The sequence below is a fragment of the Aedes aegypti genome, chromosome 3 (assembly GCF_002204515.2).
Source record: "Aedes aegypti strain LVP_AGWG chromosome 3, AaegL5.0 Primary Assembly, whole genome shotgun sequence".
NCBI classification, from domain to species: Eukaryota; Metazoa; Arthropoda; class Insecta; order Diptera; family Culicidae; genus Aedes; species Aedes aegypti.
The window spans coordinates 81,531,732-81,546,823 of NC_035109.1; the positions used below are offsets into that span (position 1 = coordinate 81,531,732).

At 37.1% G+C, this 15,092-nt stretch overlaps 1 protein-coding gene and 1 long non-coding RNA gene across 2 annotated transcripts; one reads left to right on the forward strand and one right to left on the reverse strand.

The window, feature by feature from the left end:
- The first annotated feature begins 563 nt into the window (after positions 1 to 563).
- Positions 564 to 1,484, forward strand: LOC5577990 (DNA-directed RNA polymerase II subunit RPB7). Its single transcript, XM_001656678.2, has 3 exons — positions 564 to 723; positions 793 to 1,251; positions 1,311 to 1,484. The coding sequence occupies exons 1-3, from the start codon at positions 712 to 714 to the stop codon at positions 1,359 to 1,361; spliced, it is 522 nt and encodes a 173-aa protein (XP_001656728.1). The 5' UTR covers positions 564 to 711; the 3' UTR covers positions 1,362 to 1,484.
- Positions 1,485 to 7,491: 6,007 nt separating this feature from the next.
- Positions 7,492 to 8,284, reverse strand: LOC110679305. The gene is made up of 2 exons (XR_002502376.1): positions 8,131 to 8,284; positions 7,492 to 7,869 (listed from the first exon to the last, which is right to left on the reverse strand). It is a non-coding gene; the product is annotated as an uncharacterized LOC110679305 (long non-coding RNA).
- Between the last annotated feature and the right edge of the window lie 6,808 nt (positions 8,285 to 15,092).

A 15,092-nucleotide genomic window follows, 5' to 3' on the forward strand; every position in this document is an offset into this window, starting at 1 on the left:
AAAAATAAAAAATAGGACAACTGGCTGCTTTTAGTTGTTCTTCTTTTCATCCATGAACCCAATTGTAAATTTTCCACCCTTGCGTGCTACGCTAAAACAGTGTTGCCATATGTATGGAAGACGGTACACTATATCATTCGCACTTTCAGCTCTTTCGATAAAAATGATTATCCGGATGCGATTTACTGCTCCGTACACAATTAAAGACTCTGCTCTTCATTTCTTATACTGTCAAGCTGATTTTGCTTCAATATTTACTTTCATTCACATCAGTCGGCTAGTTGGCATGAACTTTTATGAACACCGCAAATAATAACATCCTAACAAGGTAACCCAGCAACACAGGCAAAACCAAAACAAACGCTTCCGATGGTAATTTTTCACACGCAGCCACACACTCGGAGGCATCAAAATCAACCAATCAGCGACTGGATCACAAACTGGTTCAAATTCTATACCCAGTTGTCCGATCTTTATCTTAGAGTTGTTTCGCCTCTCCGTGAATAAATATTTTAAGCGTGTAGCTACCCAAAAACAGAACCGCTAAACGCACCGCCGAACCGAAAAAAAATGCTTCCGATCTGTCAAATTCGGAAAACAAACGCCGACAGTCGAGGTGGCCGCCAGAAGAAAAAAGCGATTTTCGCACGAAAACTTTGAGTTTATTTCCAACATTTTCATACATATTCTGCCCAAACATTCAAAAGAAAGATGTTTTACCACGTAAGTATTGAATGGGATCATAAAAATATCGATTGCTTGTCTATTTCCCCTTTAAATCGCCTCCAACAGATATCTCTCGAGCACGAGATTCTCCTGCACCCGCGCTATTTTGGCCCGCAGCTGATCGAAACGGTGAAGCAAAAGCTGTACACCGAAGTGGAGGGAACCTGCACCGGTAAGTACGGGTTCGTGATAGCCGTCACCACCATTGACGACATCGGTTCCGGGTTGATTCTGCCCGGCCAGGGCTTCGTGGTCTATCCGGTCAAGTACAAAGCCATCGTGTTCCGGCCGTTCAAGGGCGAAGTGCTGGACGCGGTGGTCACACAGGTCAACAAGGTGGGCATGTTTGCCCAGATTGGGCCACTGTCGTGCTTCATCTCGCACCACTCGATCCCGGCCGATATGCAGTTTTGTCCGAATGGGAATCCGCCGTGCTATAAATCGCAGGACGAGGACGTGGTCATTGCCCTGGAAGACAAGATCCGGCTGAAGATCGTCGGTACCAGAGTGGATGCCACCGGAATTGTAAGGATGTGGGATGATGTTTTGGTGTTTGTCGTTAAATCAGGTTGTTTTAATTTCAGTTTGCAATCGGAACTTTGATGGACGATTTCCTGGGTCTGGCTGGAAGCTAAAAAAATGTTCTCAGATATTTATACCAAGCTAAGTATATTTTTATTTTATCAATTATATCTAATTAAGAATTAACAAAAAGAGGATAGTTCTAGAAATGATCAATAATAACTCTTTATGATAAACGACACTAGATTTATTTGGAAAGAAAACTTTGGGCAAAATGGCAATTTACTTATTTATTTTGAATCTATCTTCTGACTTATTGTAAAAGTGTAATGTACAGAAAAATCATTTTTAATTAAAGGTAAGTATCCTTTAAAGCAAAATGTTCTCTAAAAAGCCATTATTTCCTTCCTTGACCTTGTAAAAAGTTTAAAAATAATATGTTATTTTCACAAATAAATAAACATACAAACATTATTTCCTTCTTCTCCTTGTAGTCCTCCGGGTGTAAATTCCTGAGGCTTTCGCGATTAATCTGCAGGCTTTCTTAAAAGATTCGTTCAGAGATCCTAAAACTCCTCTCAAGAAATAAAACTTCCTCCAGTCCTCTCAAGAAAGGTCTGAAAGAACCCATGGTGTAATTTCCTAAGGAATCATTCTGAACATTATCCCGGAATTTCTTTCAGAGATTCTTCCAGTAATTCTTTTACCATTTTCTCTTGCTTCGTATCCTAACGTTTCAAAGATTCCCACCGGAGATCTTCCAGGCAAATCCAGAGAATTAAATTATAGGTTTGACAGGGCTGTTAGTCTCTTTTTTAAGACTTTTTCTCTATTTCAACGCAATTCTCTAAAAAGTGTCTATTTTTAATGATAGATCTCTAAAGTATATTTTTTTCATCAAACTGGTCTCTAAAGACACTTTTTTCATTCTCTGTGTAGTGATTTATGATTCGAAATATCTCACCAGAAATTTTCGCAGAGATTACACTCGATTCTGTTTGTGCACGGATTTTTTTTACGCGGCCGTGCAAAAAAGTTTCCATACAAATTTTTCCGCCAAAACCTTATTTTTGCATGAATCGTCGAGAAATGGTGTTACTTTTTTTGCACGGTTTTTGAAATTTTGAACTGAAAACTTTTTTGCACGGTACGCATCCCCCGTGCAAAAACAGAATCGGGTGTACTCTGAAAAATATCCGAAATGCTGTTCCGATTTTCCTAGTAGTTACTCTTGGGTTCATTTGATTTGCCCGCCGAGTCACTTCACTGGAGTCGAGAACAGTGTTGATAGACTCACACTCAAAATCTCAATCAATACGTGAGAGCAAAATCATTAGAGATCTGCTTCGCAAATCTCACGCTTGAGATTTTGATGCAAAATCAACTCAATCAACTCAAACCGTAAAAAATGATTCAGTCGCAAAACCCGGCAAAAACTCGTGAAACCCGAATGTTGTTGTTTACGTTAGAAAGGATTAACATAATTTTACCAGACTAACAATAAATTATTGCCGTGTGTGAGTAAACTGTGGAAATATGAGACAATGAGTTGAAAAGGTGAGCCAACTCATCCATGATTTTTTGACTGCTGAGTTGCCTGATTGACAACTCACGCATGAAAAATCTCAAGCGTGAGTTGTGAGAAATTGAGTTTTTCACAACACTGGCCGAGAACTGTCACCTCGCTATACGACACCGACAATTGTCACCTCACGCTACTCGTAGAATAGTCCCACCTAGTAGATCTCCCAAAGATTCTTACAGGAATTTTTTTCCAAGATAATCCCCAAATCTAAAGTTTCTACGCCGATTTCTAGGTTATTTCTTCAGCCATGTTCATACTTATGCATTCTTTTGTGATTTCATTTACGGTTTATCTTAGGAATTGCACCAAAGCTCTTTCAGGTTTTTTTACTGGAAATCGAATCAGAACTTTTTTTAGGAATTCCTCAATAAATTTAACCAGTTAATCATCATTAAGTTCACTAAAAATTTCTTCCAGTTCTTCCAAACATTTCTCGAATAGTTTTAGGAGGGAAAATCCATGAAATCTTCAAAATTTAATTTCAAGTTTCACACTAGCAAATACTAGAGCAAATATTACGAAATTTTCTTCCCAAGTTTCTTCAGGGACTCTGTTTATTGTCCCTCCAGAAAACCGTGCAGGATTTATCCAGGTATTCCATTGATTATTGTTCATGTTTTATCTTATCAATTCATCTAGAGAAGTCTTCAAGACTTCTTCAAAAGTTAGGGAGTTTTTCACAAGCGTTCATCAGAAATTTCTACAGCAGTTTCGTCAGATTTTGCTAGAGGTTTTGTTATAGCGATACGTTCAGGATTTTTTTTCGGGGTTCTCTCCAATAATGTCTTAAAAATATCGTTGATGGAAAAAATCCTGGAGAAGTTTTAAAAACATTTCCGCTGAAGGACAACTGAATTAACTTATATACTCTAGAAATAATCATAGAGAAATACTTGGTTTGAATCATAAAAAAAAACTAAACCACAATACTGAAGAAATCCTCAGAAATCAGTTTCTGGAAAATCTATTGCTCCTAGCGAAATCGATTATAGCATCACTGAATGAACTCGATGATTTTCATGGGAAATTGGTGAAAGCATCTTTGGAGGAATTCATAGCGAAGTCGTTGGAGTTATCCCCAGAAAAATCTAGGTTGCATTTTTAAAAGAATCTTGATCTAATTTCATGGAGGAATTTCTTTAAAAAAGCCGGTCAAGAATTAATAAATGAATTATGTAGCCAAACGATTGCATTAGCTTCTGATGAAATTTCTGGAAAAAATAGATTGATAGAAAAATATTTGGCCGGATTTTCTGAACATTATTTTGGAAACTTTTATATCCTGATTCATGTTAGGATTTTTTTTTTTGATTCTGTGTGGTCTTTTATAGTTGCTCTCTATTTTCAAGCATAGGGTCTCATAAGTTCCTATTTTAAAAACACTTAGACGCTAGGATTTCCAGGCCTAGAAATGCTACAAGATTTCCCACGGCGGATTATTTCTGCAATTCTTTCATCCATTTTCACATAAATCCCTTCAAGGATCCTTCAACACCTCCGATTATTTCTATGCACATTTCTCCTAGATTTCGGCCTCTGATTTTTCAAGAGCTCTTCTTCTTCTTCTTGACAGACACCTTGAGCATGGCTTTGCTTTGTAACCGCGAACTCTAACCACTCGGCTGAGGAAGGGTCCTTTCAGGAGTTCCTCCAGAGAATAAATAACGATATTGGGTTTTGTTTGGTGTTTTTTTTTTCAACAATTGTTCTAGCAATTTTTCTGAAGTATCTTCCAAGATCTCCATTTTTTTTGTTCAATAGTTCCTTCGGAAATCTTCACAGCAGCTCTCTCTTCAGGTTTTTATCATGGATTACTCCAGGAATTTCCAGTAATTAATATGGGAAAGGCTTCCGAGCATCAAGTAAGCTCTTAACTTAAAAAATCCTGGAGAAATTCTGGAATAATCTCTTAGGAAAATTTCTGGAAGGACCCGAGTAACACACATATTATAATTGATGCATATTAACTCTTATATGATAAAATCTAGTCATATAAGAGTTAATATGCATCAATTATAACATGTGTGTTCCTTGGGGATCTAGTTAAAGAATTATTCAACAAATCTCAGGAGTAATTTCTGTTTGAGTCTTTAGAGAAACTCCTAGTTGAAATCTTGAACAGATTGTGAAAATTCTGAGTTTTAGAGGAAATCCAATACAATCCCTACAGAAATCGGTGAGGAGATATCTGGACACGTCCTTTGAATTTGTTGGTCGAAATCTTAAAACAAGTTCTAAACGAAACTCTTGGAAGATATTCTTGGGAAATCCACGGAAGCACCACTGGTTGAATTCCGGGAAGGCTGAAAACTTTTCCTGAAAAGTGTGGAATTTCCGAACGAAACTCCGAAACAATACTTATTGTAATTTCTTCAGAAATCTTCGGTGTAATGTCTGAAGGAAGCTTTGAGCAAATACCGTTTATAAATTCTTATGGAAATCATAAAAAGACATACCCAAATAAATTTTTAGAAATAGCACAGGCAAACAAACGATTTTATTGTGTGTTTCACCAGAAATTTCCAGTAATTAGTCCAGAATTTTCTTCAGAAGAACCTGCCAGACCGGTTTGCAGACCTCTAAGAATTTCAGATAAAGAAAATCATTGAAAACTCCCTGAAAAAAAAAAACTCTTAAAAAAATTACTGACATATTTTCTTTGAAAAATTTCTGATAGAATCTGTTCAAACATTTCTAAAAGAATCTTGGGAGGAATTTCTGGAGTAATGTCTGATCTTTCGTGAAATTTTCTGAATAAAATCTTGAACTAATTGAAAATTTTAGAAGAAATTCTATGAAATTGCTAGAACAATTTCTAGCAATGTTCTTTGAGAACTATCTAAGCGAGTTTTTAAAGAAGTCCTATCGAAAATCGTGGAAGAAATGGAAATATACTGCTTCGCGACTAAAAATGGGTCAACCAACGTGCGAAGTTCGGTTTTTGACCAATTTCGCCGTGTCGCGAGTCACTTCGCTATAGTGCGCATCTATGCCCTCCGCCTAGTGCATTATGCGCACTATTGAAAATCGAGTTGCGACGCGGCGAAGTTGGTGAAAAATTAAACTTCGCACGTTGGTTCACCCATTTTTAGTCGCGAAGCAGTATATATCCATGGAATCATCATTGGCTGCATTCAGGGAGGGCTGAGGACCTTTTTTGCAAAAATTTCTGGAGAAATCTTCAGATAAATTTCTGAACAAAATTCTCACAAATTGGAATGATTACTGGAGATATATTCCAGTATATTCTTCGGGTCAGGTGAGGTGAAATGAGTTGACTGAAAATCATTTTGAGACCAAACAACTGGGCAAAAATTGTGCGCGATCGGTTCCGTCTTAATCGCGATTGAAAATGAGTTAATTTCAAAATTTGAAATTCCATCAAAGTTTTCCCCATTAATGAGCTTGTATGTAAGAAGAAGTTGTTCAAAGATTATTACAATGTTTTTTACGATGGAAAAATAGGCAATAATTATTGGATTTTCTCCGACACGACTGCACCCAGGTGTAACGAACGTGTCGTAAATACTCAATTCAGTCAATCAAATATTTCTTTCGGTGCTCATTAATGTTGGCAATACCAGTTATTTACGCCATACCTGTTGATTCAGTGTTGAACCCCCAACATTTGAAAGGCTGTAACTTTTTTCCATAGTGATTCTAGTACCGCACATTTTTTGATGAAGTTGTTATCACATTTGTTATAAATGCGTTTGGCTTCAATAAAATTGTTCAAAAGTATAAAGAAGGTTTAAAATTTAAATACAAAAAAAAAATCTCATACAAAATTTGAAACTGTAGGCAAAACAGTTCACGCTCTAATATTACAGTTTTTTGTGCCCACAACGAGTCCAAAAATAAATAGATCTGTATTGTATTGCCTACCCTAATCAAAAGCATATTTCTGATGGTAAATGCGTTTATCTAAACAATCTATTGGTGCAAAGCTCGAGAGACTTATGCGAGCTCATGATGTATCTACCGTAAGGATTTCTCTATTGTTTTCTACACGCACTACAAAACTACCAGTGTTATTTTTATTCATTACGTTTCCTCATTCATTTTCACTCGCGTACTCAATACATTTCCGCATGTTTGTCCATCCCAGTTTTGTTACTTCCGTTCGCGTTTTTCTTGCTTCCTCTTTTTGTCAGTTTCCTCTTCAGTTATTGCTACTGTTCGGGTACTCTTTCTGTTTCTGGCGAGCTTGCTCCGTGGCATGTCAACTCAAAATCAATAATATGCCATTTTTCGTGTTGTATTGCTAATCTGTTTTTTTTTTCGATCTCTAGTTATTTATGTGGTTTCTTTTTTGTGTTGTTTTCTGATTTTTTTACGAATGTTTTTTTTTATTGGTTTGCCATATCATTGATTTTATATTTGCGTTCGCTCTTCTAGTCGTCTCTTTCGTGTTTAGTTTTATTGCATTCGGTGCACATTTTCTTGTTCATTTACTTTGCCTTGCTGTGTTTGTGTTTCGCTTCCGGGGTTGTGTCTTAAGTGTACTCATTGTAATTTTCTAATATTTCGATAAATGATTAATGGACTTCGAGTTGCCTCTGTCATCATCGTTTCCTCCACGTAGATGATCCATGGATTATCGTTGTGGTCTCTACAAGAAGACATCTGCACCCTTTTCGTTCTGTGTATGGTTCTTATGTCACAGAGTAGATGCTAGTGCATGCTGACCACGAATGCAAGCCGGTGTCTCGTATATTGGTTCTTATTGTTGACAGTGCGCCCAACTGGGATAGAAAGTGCTTCTTAGCTTTGTGTTCAAAGAACAGTTCTACAGTTATCGATCTTTCGATATCAAAGTCTTTGAATTTGCGCCACACAGCGGATGGATTACGAATCTTTTTGACCACTGTAACTCTGATCCTTTTAAACAATTTAGTAGTAGACACTGTCTCTCTAGCTGAAATCAGGTTCTCCAGGTTCAGAAGATTGAACTTTTTTTTCGAAGTTCTATCACGATTTGTATCTAAGAAAATTTATATTTTGCAAGAGTAGTTTGGTGGGTATTTTGATGATACCTACACAGACAAACAGACGTAACACTTAGAACAAATCTTGATCAAAATCATAGTCACGAAGGCATGTACGCCCAATGCTAAAATCGGTGTGTTTGGCCGACGGGCCAACAGATGGCGGTAGTGTGTAAACGTCAAACACGAACAAAAACGATGCGAGCGCTGTGGGTGGCGGATTGGCCACCTACTATATTTTTGAATCGACCGTTAAAAAGGTGATCGATGGACAATGATGAGAGTGTGACGTCTGTTTGTCTGTGATACCTATTTTTTTTAATTATGTTCTAGTTGGCTGAAATTGAGGTTATACACTAACAAGCGGTTCAAATCGTATGATGTTATTATGGGTCCGACAGAAATAAGGACAAACATTTGTTTAAAATATATTTTTCTCAATCTTCAAGTGTCGCGACTAATATTTGCAAAGTGCGCTGTTTATGAACACATCGTAAGAATGCAGCGCCACACATGTCATAATGACAGATATGTCGGGAACGAGTCAAACGTCGCGTGTCTCACACGCGCGTTCCGATTTGGTGGGCGCGCGACAATATTGGTCAAAGTGTTCACTTTGGCTTTTCGGGCACGTACATCGTGGTCTGTAGTCCAACGAGCACTAGCAATGATATGCAAAATCTACTCCGGCAGTGAAAGTCTTTCCTACTGCCGCTTCGAAGATCGGCAAGTGGGCAAGTGGACTGGAATGACGGTCTTCAGCGAGGCGCAGTTGATTCGGATACACAGATTCTTCCTTCGGACGCCCTCTGTCGAATTGATATTTATTAACACGACCCGAGTACTGTCCCCAATGTAACGCAAAAGATTTTGATATTCTAGACTCCACTGCACTATGGGCCAGGGACGCAATCTGGCGGGACATAATTAATAACTCGGTAACGAAGCGTTTCCGGTATTTGGTGTCTTCGGCAATGTTTTTTGTAACAACAAAGACCATCTACTGACATAAATGGATAGTTCGTAAATCGTCCGCATAGGTGGCGCCACAATCTAACTTTTTATTGTGACGTTTTAGAGACTTGCAGGGCTGGTAGCATATGTGAATGTGAATGGGCCCTAGACATTTCCAATGGAAAATGTAAATTTTTTCTAATGAAAAATTCTGTCAAAACTTAGAAAGCGACTTAGGGATGAATTTTTTGTCCGAAATATTTTGATAAATTTTGACAAAAACCAGGACCATTATCTGACAGACTTGCTGGATAAATTACCAGTGATCTGTCTGTAGTAATCTATGGCAATGGAAGGAATCCTGAACTTACCTTATGGAAGAACATCATCAAAACTCATCCGGGAATAAGCCAGAGACGGTTAGAAATAACATCCACAAAATTCAAAGAGTTTGTCAGAAACTCGTACAGAACCTAAAGCGAGTACTAATTTTGCTAGAAATCATTTCAGAAATTATATTAGAAATGCCAACAAATAAACTATACATTTATCCATTAATCAACCCTCTCTTTCCCATGGTAGCACAGGTGATCCACCGATTTTCAACGAACGCTAGTTAAATCGAATTGGTACGAGTAGCTCAATAATGATTGGAATAAATTTATACGCTCATTTGTCTTATCAAACATCGAAATAAGTGACCTAAGGATCTAACTATTGAAAAAAAACAATAATTTTTTATTGTGATTTTCAATAATATAGCTTATTTGCAACAGCTTTTGTTCAAGCACTTTTTTAGAAACGCCATTTTGATAGTTAAATTGTCGAACAAAGCTGTGGGAAAGAAAGTGTTAATTCTTGGCACTGTTTTTCATACGACTTTGGTCAACTTTTTCTATACATAAAACATGTTTTTATAGTGAATGCATGAACATTGTAGGGAAATAATAATTTATTACAAAAATCCACCTATTCATGCAGTAATAAATAAGCGATTTCTATCGTTTACTGTTTGCTTTATAATCTAAGTATGTAAAATTAGTCATTTTCAGGACCGTAGATCAGATAAAACATGTGGTTACGAGTCGCCACTGAGTGATATGATTGTTTTCAAAACCTTTGAAACGATCAGTTGGAATATTTCAATTATGCATAGAATCATTTTCTAATGCTTTGTGCACGATATTCATCTAATTCGGTTTATCTCGAATTCGTCAATAATCAGTTGTGTTTTGGAGTTATTGTTGTTTATTTAGAAAAAAATAGTTTATTTTTTTTTTTCAGAAATTCTGCCACCAATTTAGCGTTTAAACTTTGAATTCATTCAGGATTTTTTTCGAAATTTTCTAAAATTCATTCACGATTGTCGTAACTTAAAATTTTCCCTCGAATTGTTCCACAGATTTGATAAGAAATGCTTGAAGTAATTTGTTTTGCATTTCTATTTCAAAATTTTCAATGGACTTGCACTACAATGGACTGCAATGCGCCATCTTTTTGTCTCATCCCGAACAGATACTGCGGTTCTCTACATTCTAAATTTACTTAATATGTAAACTTTCGATAACTGCATGTGTTTAACATTCGACAAAAGTAGGCATTGAGTAAATGGAATACCAAGTGTGTATTTTATGGCAGTATGAAAAAAAAAACTAAAACTTCTAAAAATTACCAGAGACTCAAAAGTGCTTATTGGAGGATGAAATTTTGTGCAGCTCATACCCAATATTAGGTGAATAACATTTCTACTACATTACGAGGCTTATTTATAATCTTATTGTGACTGTTATGCGGTTACTTGTATCAATGCAACAAAACTTGTTTTTTTCTTTTTTTTTCTAGAACAATCTTACAGATATCAGTAAGTTGACCGAAAATGTTTATTTATGTTATTTTTTTATCATTTGATGACATTTGACGATATCAACTCGAAATTGGTTTGTTTAGGGGTATCCAGTTTCTTACATATTCTGAATCTACGTTAAAAATTGAACAAGACTCCAAAGTTTCACAATTTTTTGTGGCCTGGAACTATTTTCAAAACACGTTTGAAATTAGCATGGAATTCACTTTTGAATCACCCCTGGTGTTCGGTTTTCGCATTTTGCTGGGCAGTGCGATTCAGAAGTCCAAGCATGCAGTTTTGTTTTTATTTTCGCATTAAATTTTTAATTTTTCATTCACGCGTTTTGCTGAACTACGTTTTGCTACGGCAACCCAAGCCAGCAGGATCGTTTACACCACCCCGAGTGAAGAAATTTGTTTTTGCGATGGTCGATTGAACGTTGAATTGCAGAGAGGTTTCAAATGCAGAATTTGGCGAACTTGTTCCAATATGAACCAATGCCAAAATATTGTTCATAGGTACCAGAACGTCTGCGAAACATATCCAATGGTCGTTCACATCCCATTAACATTCCACAATATCCCATAACACCTATGAGAGGTCATAGAGTTCTCTGCATCTTTCTCAAGTAGGTTTTCAATTAATCATTACTTCCCATTCCTCAGCATTCGCAAGGACGTGGCCAGGACAGCTCTCAACTGTTGGAGGATGCGTCAATCTTGTCTAAGAGTCAAGAGTTAGTCCCTAATCTTTGACTTTGGTAACGGACGGGGAGGAGGCAACTCTCATACAACGGTTTAGGACTGTACCACCTACGAATTCATGCAAATTGGTTAATGTTAATGCTAATGCTAAAATTCATTTTTGAATCACTCCTCGGCATATTTCACTTCGGGGCGAGCTGTCATGTAAATTGAAATGCCATTGAGTCGACGGATTGAAATCTTTTTTAATCATTTCTGATATCAACATTAAGATATTGAAGTGCAATTAAATCGTGCCATACTTAGAAAAATGTGTTCTTTCGATCAAGCTACAAAAAACTGTGAATTTTTCTTCACTAAACCCATTTAAAAAAATGTCGAATGTGTCTGTCATGTCTACCTATCTCAAGTGATATTCCTTATGACTCTGGTACCTTTTACTTGTTCGTACCTACGGGATTTCTGAGCTATAAATACTGGCTACCGTAGGCGCAGAAGAGAGACTTCCCGGACTGTGGACTGATTAACATATAATCTTATTCTTTATTTGCAGGATATAAAAGTGACGACGAGGATCATGGAAATGTGTATTGGCGATTATCGTTTTTCTTTGAGGTGGCGAGTTTGCCAATTTTATTTATTTGAGTGTGGTGAAATTACCAATTCGAGTTGAACTAAATTGTTCTTCGTAAATTGTGAACATAGTTGTTCTTTTGTGAAGCGATTGCTATATTGAGATGAACGAAATTGATCTTTAGTGTTGATGAAGTTGTCAAATGTAATGTTGAGCAAAGCAGTATGAATCCAATTATTTGAATGTCTTGTTATAGTCATGAAATAAATACTTTGAAGTTACAGCTGTGGAATTTGTTGGGTATATTTTCGATTGTTCGTTGTTGCAACGTGAAGGCGGCTTTTTAAAGAGTTGATAGAAAGTTTCTAAAGGGGAAAGGACTGTCATGTCTACCTATCTCAAGTGATATTCCTTATGACTCTGGTACCTTTTACTTGTTCGTACCTACGGGATTTCTGAGCTATAAATACTGGCTACCGTAGGCGCAGAAGAGAGACTTCCCGGACTGTGGACTGATTAACATATAATCTTATTCTTTATTTGCAGGATATAAAAGTGTCAAATATGCAGTTATGGACAGTAGAATGGTTTATATACAAATAGAAAGTATTTTCATTTCTAGCCATTTTTATGACCAATACTTGTAGTTTTGAAGTCACAATTTGGTCACTATTTTGATCATTTTGGTCACTAAAGTCACTATTATTTTGCTGTCTGACTGCTACCAGCCCTGGACTTGTCATGTTCGGCAAAGTTGTTCATTTTGATAAAATAAACAACTCTCTAGAAGACGTCAAAATTCCACAGCCTACTGTTTTCGAGTTATTGGCAAAATTAAAGAAAATTAGTGAAAAAAATATTTTTTCACCGAATTTGACATTTTTCCTAAGAACCATGTCATATAATATTTTTTGCTGATACATATATAACAAACGCAAGCTTTGGTGGAAAAATTTTAATAATACGACGCATAAAAGTTGAGAAATCATGAAAAAACTTGAAAAATAGAGCAATTTTTGAACCTTAATATCTCCAAAAGCGCAAAAAAAAACGCAAGCTCAAATTTTCAGGCGACATAGAGCAGTACTTGATGAAACGGATGGCAAAATTCCAGAGAGGTATATTTTGGTGTTTTTGAGATTTTTTGATTTTTTTACGGATTTCTTTTCATTACGTGATTAATATTTTCGTGGCAAATATTTAAGTGTATTTTAAAATTACCGGAAAAATATATTTTATTATTTTATGAAATTATTATACCTGCTCACAGTACAAGCTGGCTTTGGATTTCATCTCGAATTCGTTGTTATAATTTTCCGGAAGCTCAAAATTTAAGCAAATCCGTTGTACGCTAACCTGAATTCGGTTTCAACTCAATAATCACGTGGTCCTTTTTCGCAAAGCGCACCTCTTTCGGAAGAATTAGATGCTCATCCAAACACAACGCTTTCTATTGTAGGGTAATTTACGGCTTCGGCACCATTCAAATATTATCGGCAACCAATTTCTAAACGAAAAATACACAGTTGGGTTAATTCTACGAGTGGCGTGAGGTGAGAATTATCGATCTCGTATAGCGAGGTGACAATTCTCGACTCGAGTGAAGTGACTCGCCGTGTAAATCAAATGGAGAGTCACTTCACTCGAGTCGAGCATTGTCACTTCGCTATACGAGACCGACAATTGTCACCTCACACCAGTTATACAATCTTCTTCTTTTTCTTGGCATTAACGTCCACACTGGAACAGAGCCTGCTTCTCAGCTTAGTGTTCTTATGAGCACTTCCACAGTTATTAACTGAGAGCTTTCTTTGCCAAAGTTGCCATTTTTGCATTCGTATATCGTGTGGCAGGTACGATTATACTCTATGCCCAGGGAAGTCAAGGAAATTTCCATTACGAAAAGATCCTGGACCGACCGGGAATCGAACCCATACACCTTCAGCATGTAGTAGTATTTTTCTACCAACACACACTAATGAAGACATTCTGATGATTCTTTGTTCTATCAGCTTTCCACCAACAAGATTTCCAAGACTGAACAAACAATTTCGCCAAAGATGTGATCAATTAAAATGAATTCGCCTCAATACATGGCTGATTTGGAGCTGCCGAACAGATCTGCTTACAATTCAAAGCTGCCGAAGAGAATGGGGCTGCCGACAATAGTCACACTTACAAGAGATGTTCGAAGCGTCGTTAAAACGTTTCCAAACAGACAAGTCTGTCAGTGTGAATCGATAGAGGATTGCGCAGCGCATAAATGTAAACAGACAAATACGTAATTTGTGTGCTGATGTCCGAGAAAATTACAAAAGAACACGACATCGGCTTAGGCCGCCGAGAATACGTAAATTCCTCTATATGCAATGCCAAGCCGAGAACACGTTATTTAGATATTAGATATTGAAAGACCTTCCTATATTACACATTGGGGCCTTCCTTAGCCGAGTGGTTAGAATCCGCGGCTACAAAGCAAAGCCATGTTGAAGGTGTCTGGGTTCGAATCCCGGTCGGTCCAGGATCTTTTCGTAATTGCCCATTGCACGGTGACGTCATCACAAAATCGCTCTCTTTCCTTCCTTCGGGAAATCTGAAAACAACGGTGCCAGTACCTGTCAAAGTTGACAGGTACTGGCACCATTGTTTTCAAGTTTTGTTGAAGAGCGAAAGAGAGAGAATTTCGCCGTGAAATGCCTAATGGAAATTTCCTTGACTTCCCTAGGCATAGAGGAAAATCGTACCTGCCACACGATATACGAATGCAAAAATGGCAACTTTGGCAAAGAAAGCTCTCAGGTCATAACTGTAGAAGTGCTCATAAGAACACTAAGCTGAAAAGCAGGCTTTGTCCCAATGAGGACGTTAATGCCAAAAAGAAGAAGATATTGAAAGACCACCACTAGACTGGCCCTTAAACAAAAAAGTTGTAAAATTCAACGGGGCACCCCCTAGATATGTGCCTTAGGGTAAGAAAAAAGCTCTCTCAAAATTTCAACTCATTCGGTTGCTCCCCCAGCTGGCGCATTCAATTCAAAGTTTGTATGGAATATTCGTCTCAAATATATTGAAAATAAACCCTATGTCACTGTTTCGTCTCGTACACTAGTTAATCGCGTTCAATTGAGCCCAGAATGACAAATTCACTAGCTGATACACTAATGAATATAGTTGCCGAAAGTTGTATCTGGAT

Coding starts and splice junctions, on each gene's coding strand:
- LOC5577990 (XM_001656678.2), top strand. Junction 1,252..1,310: donor GAGTGGATGCCACCGGAATT/GTAAGGATGTGG, acceptor TTTTAATTTCAG/TTTGCAATCGGAACTTTGAT.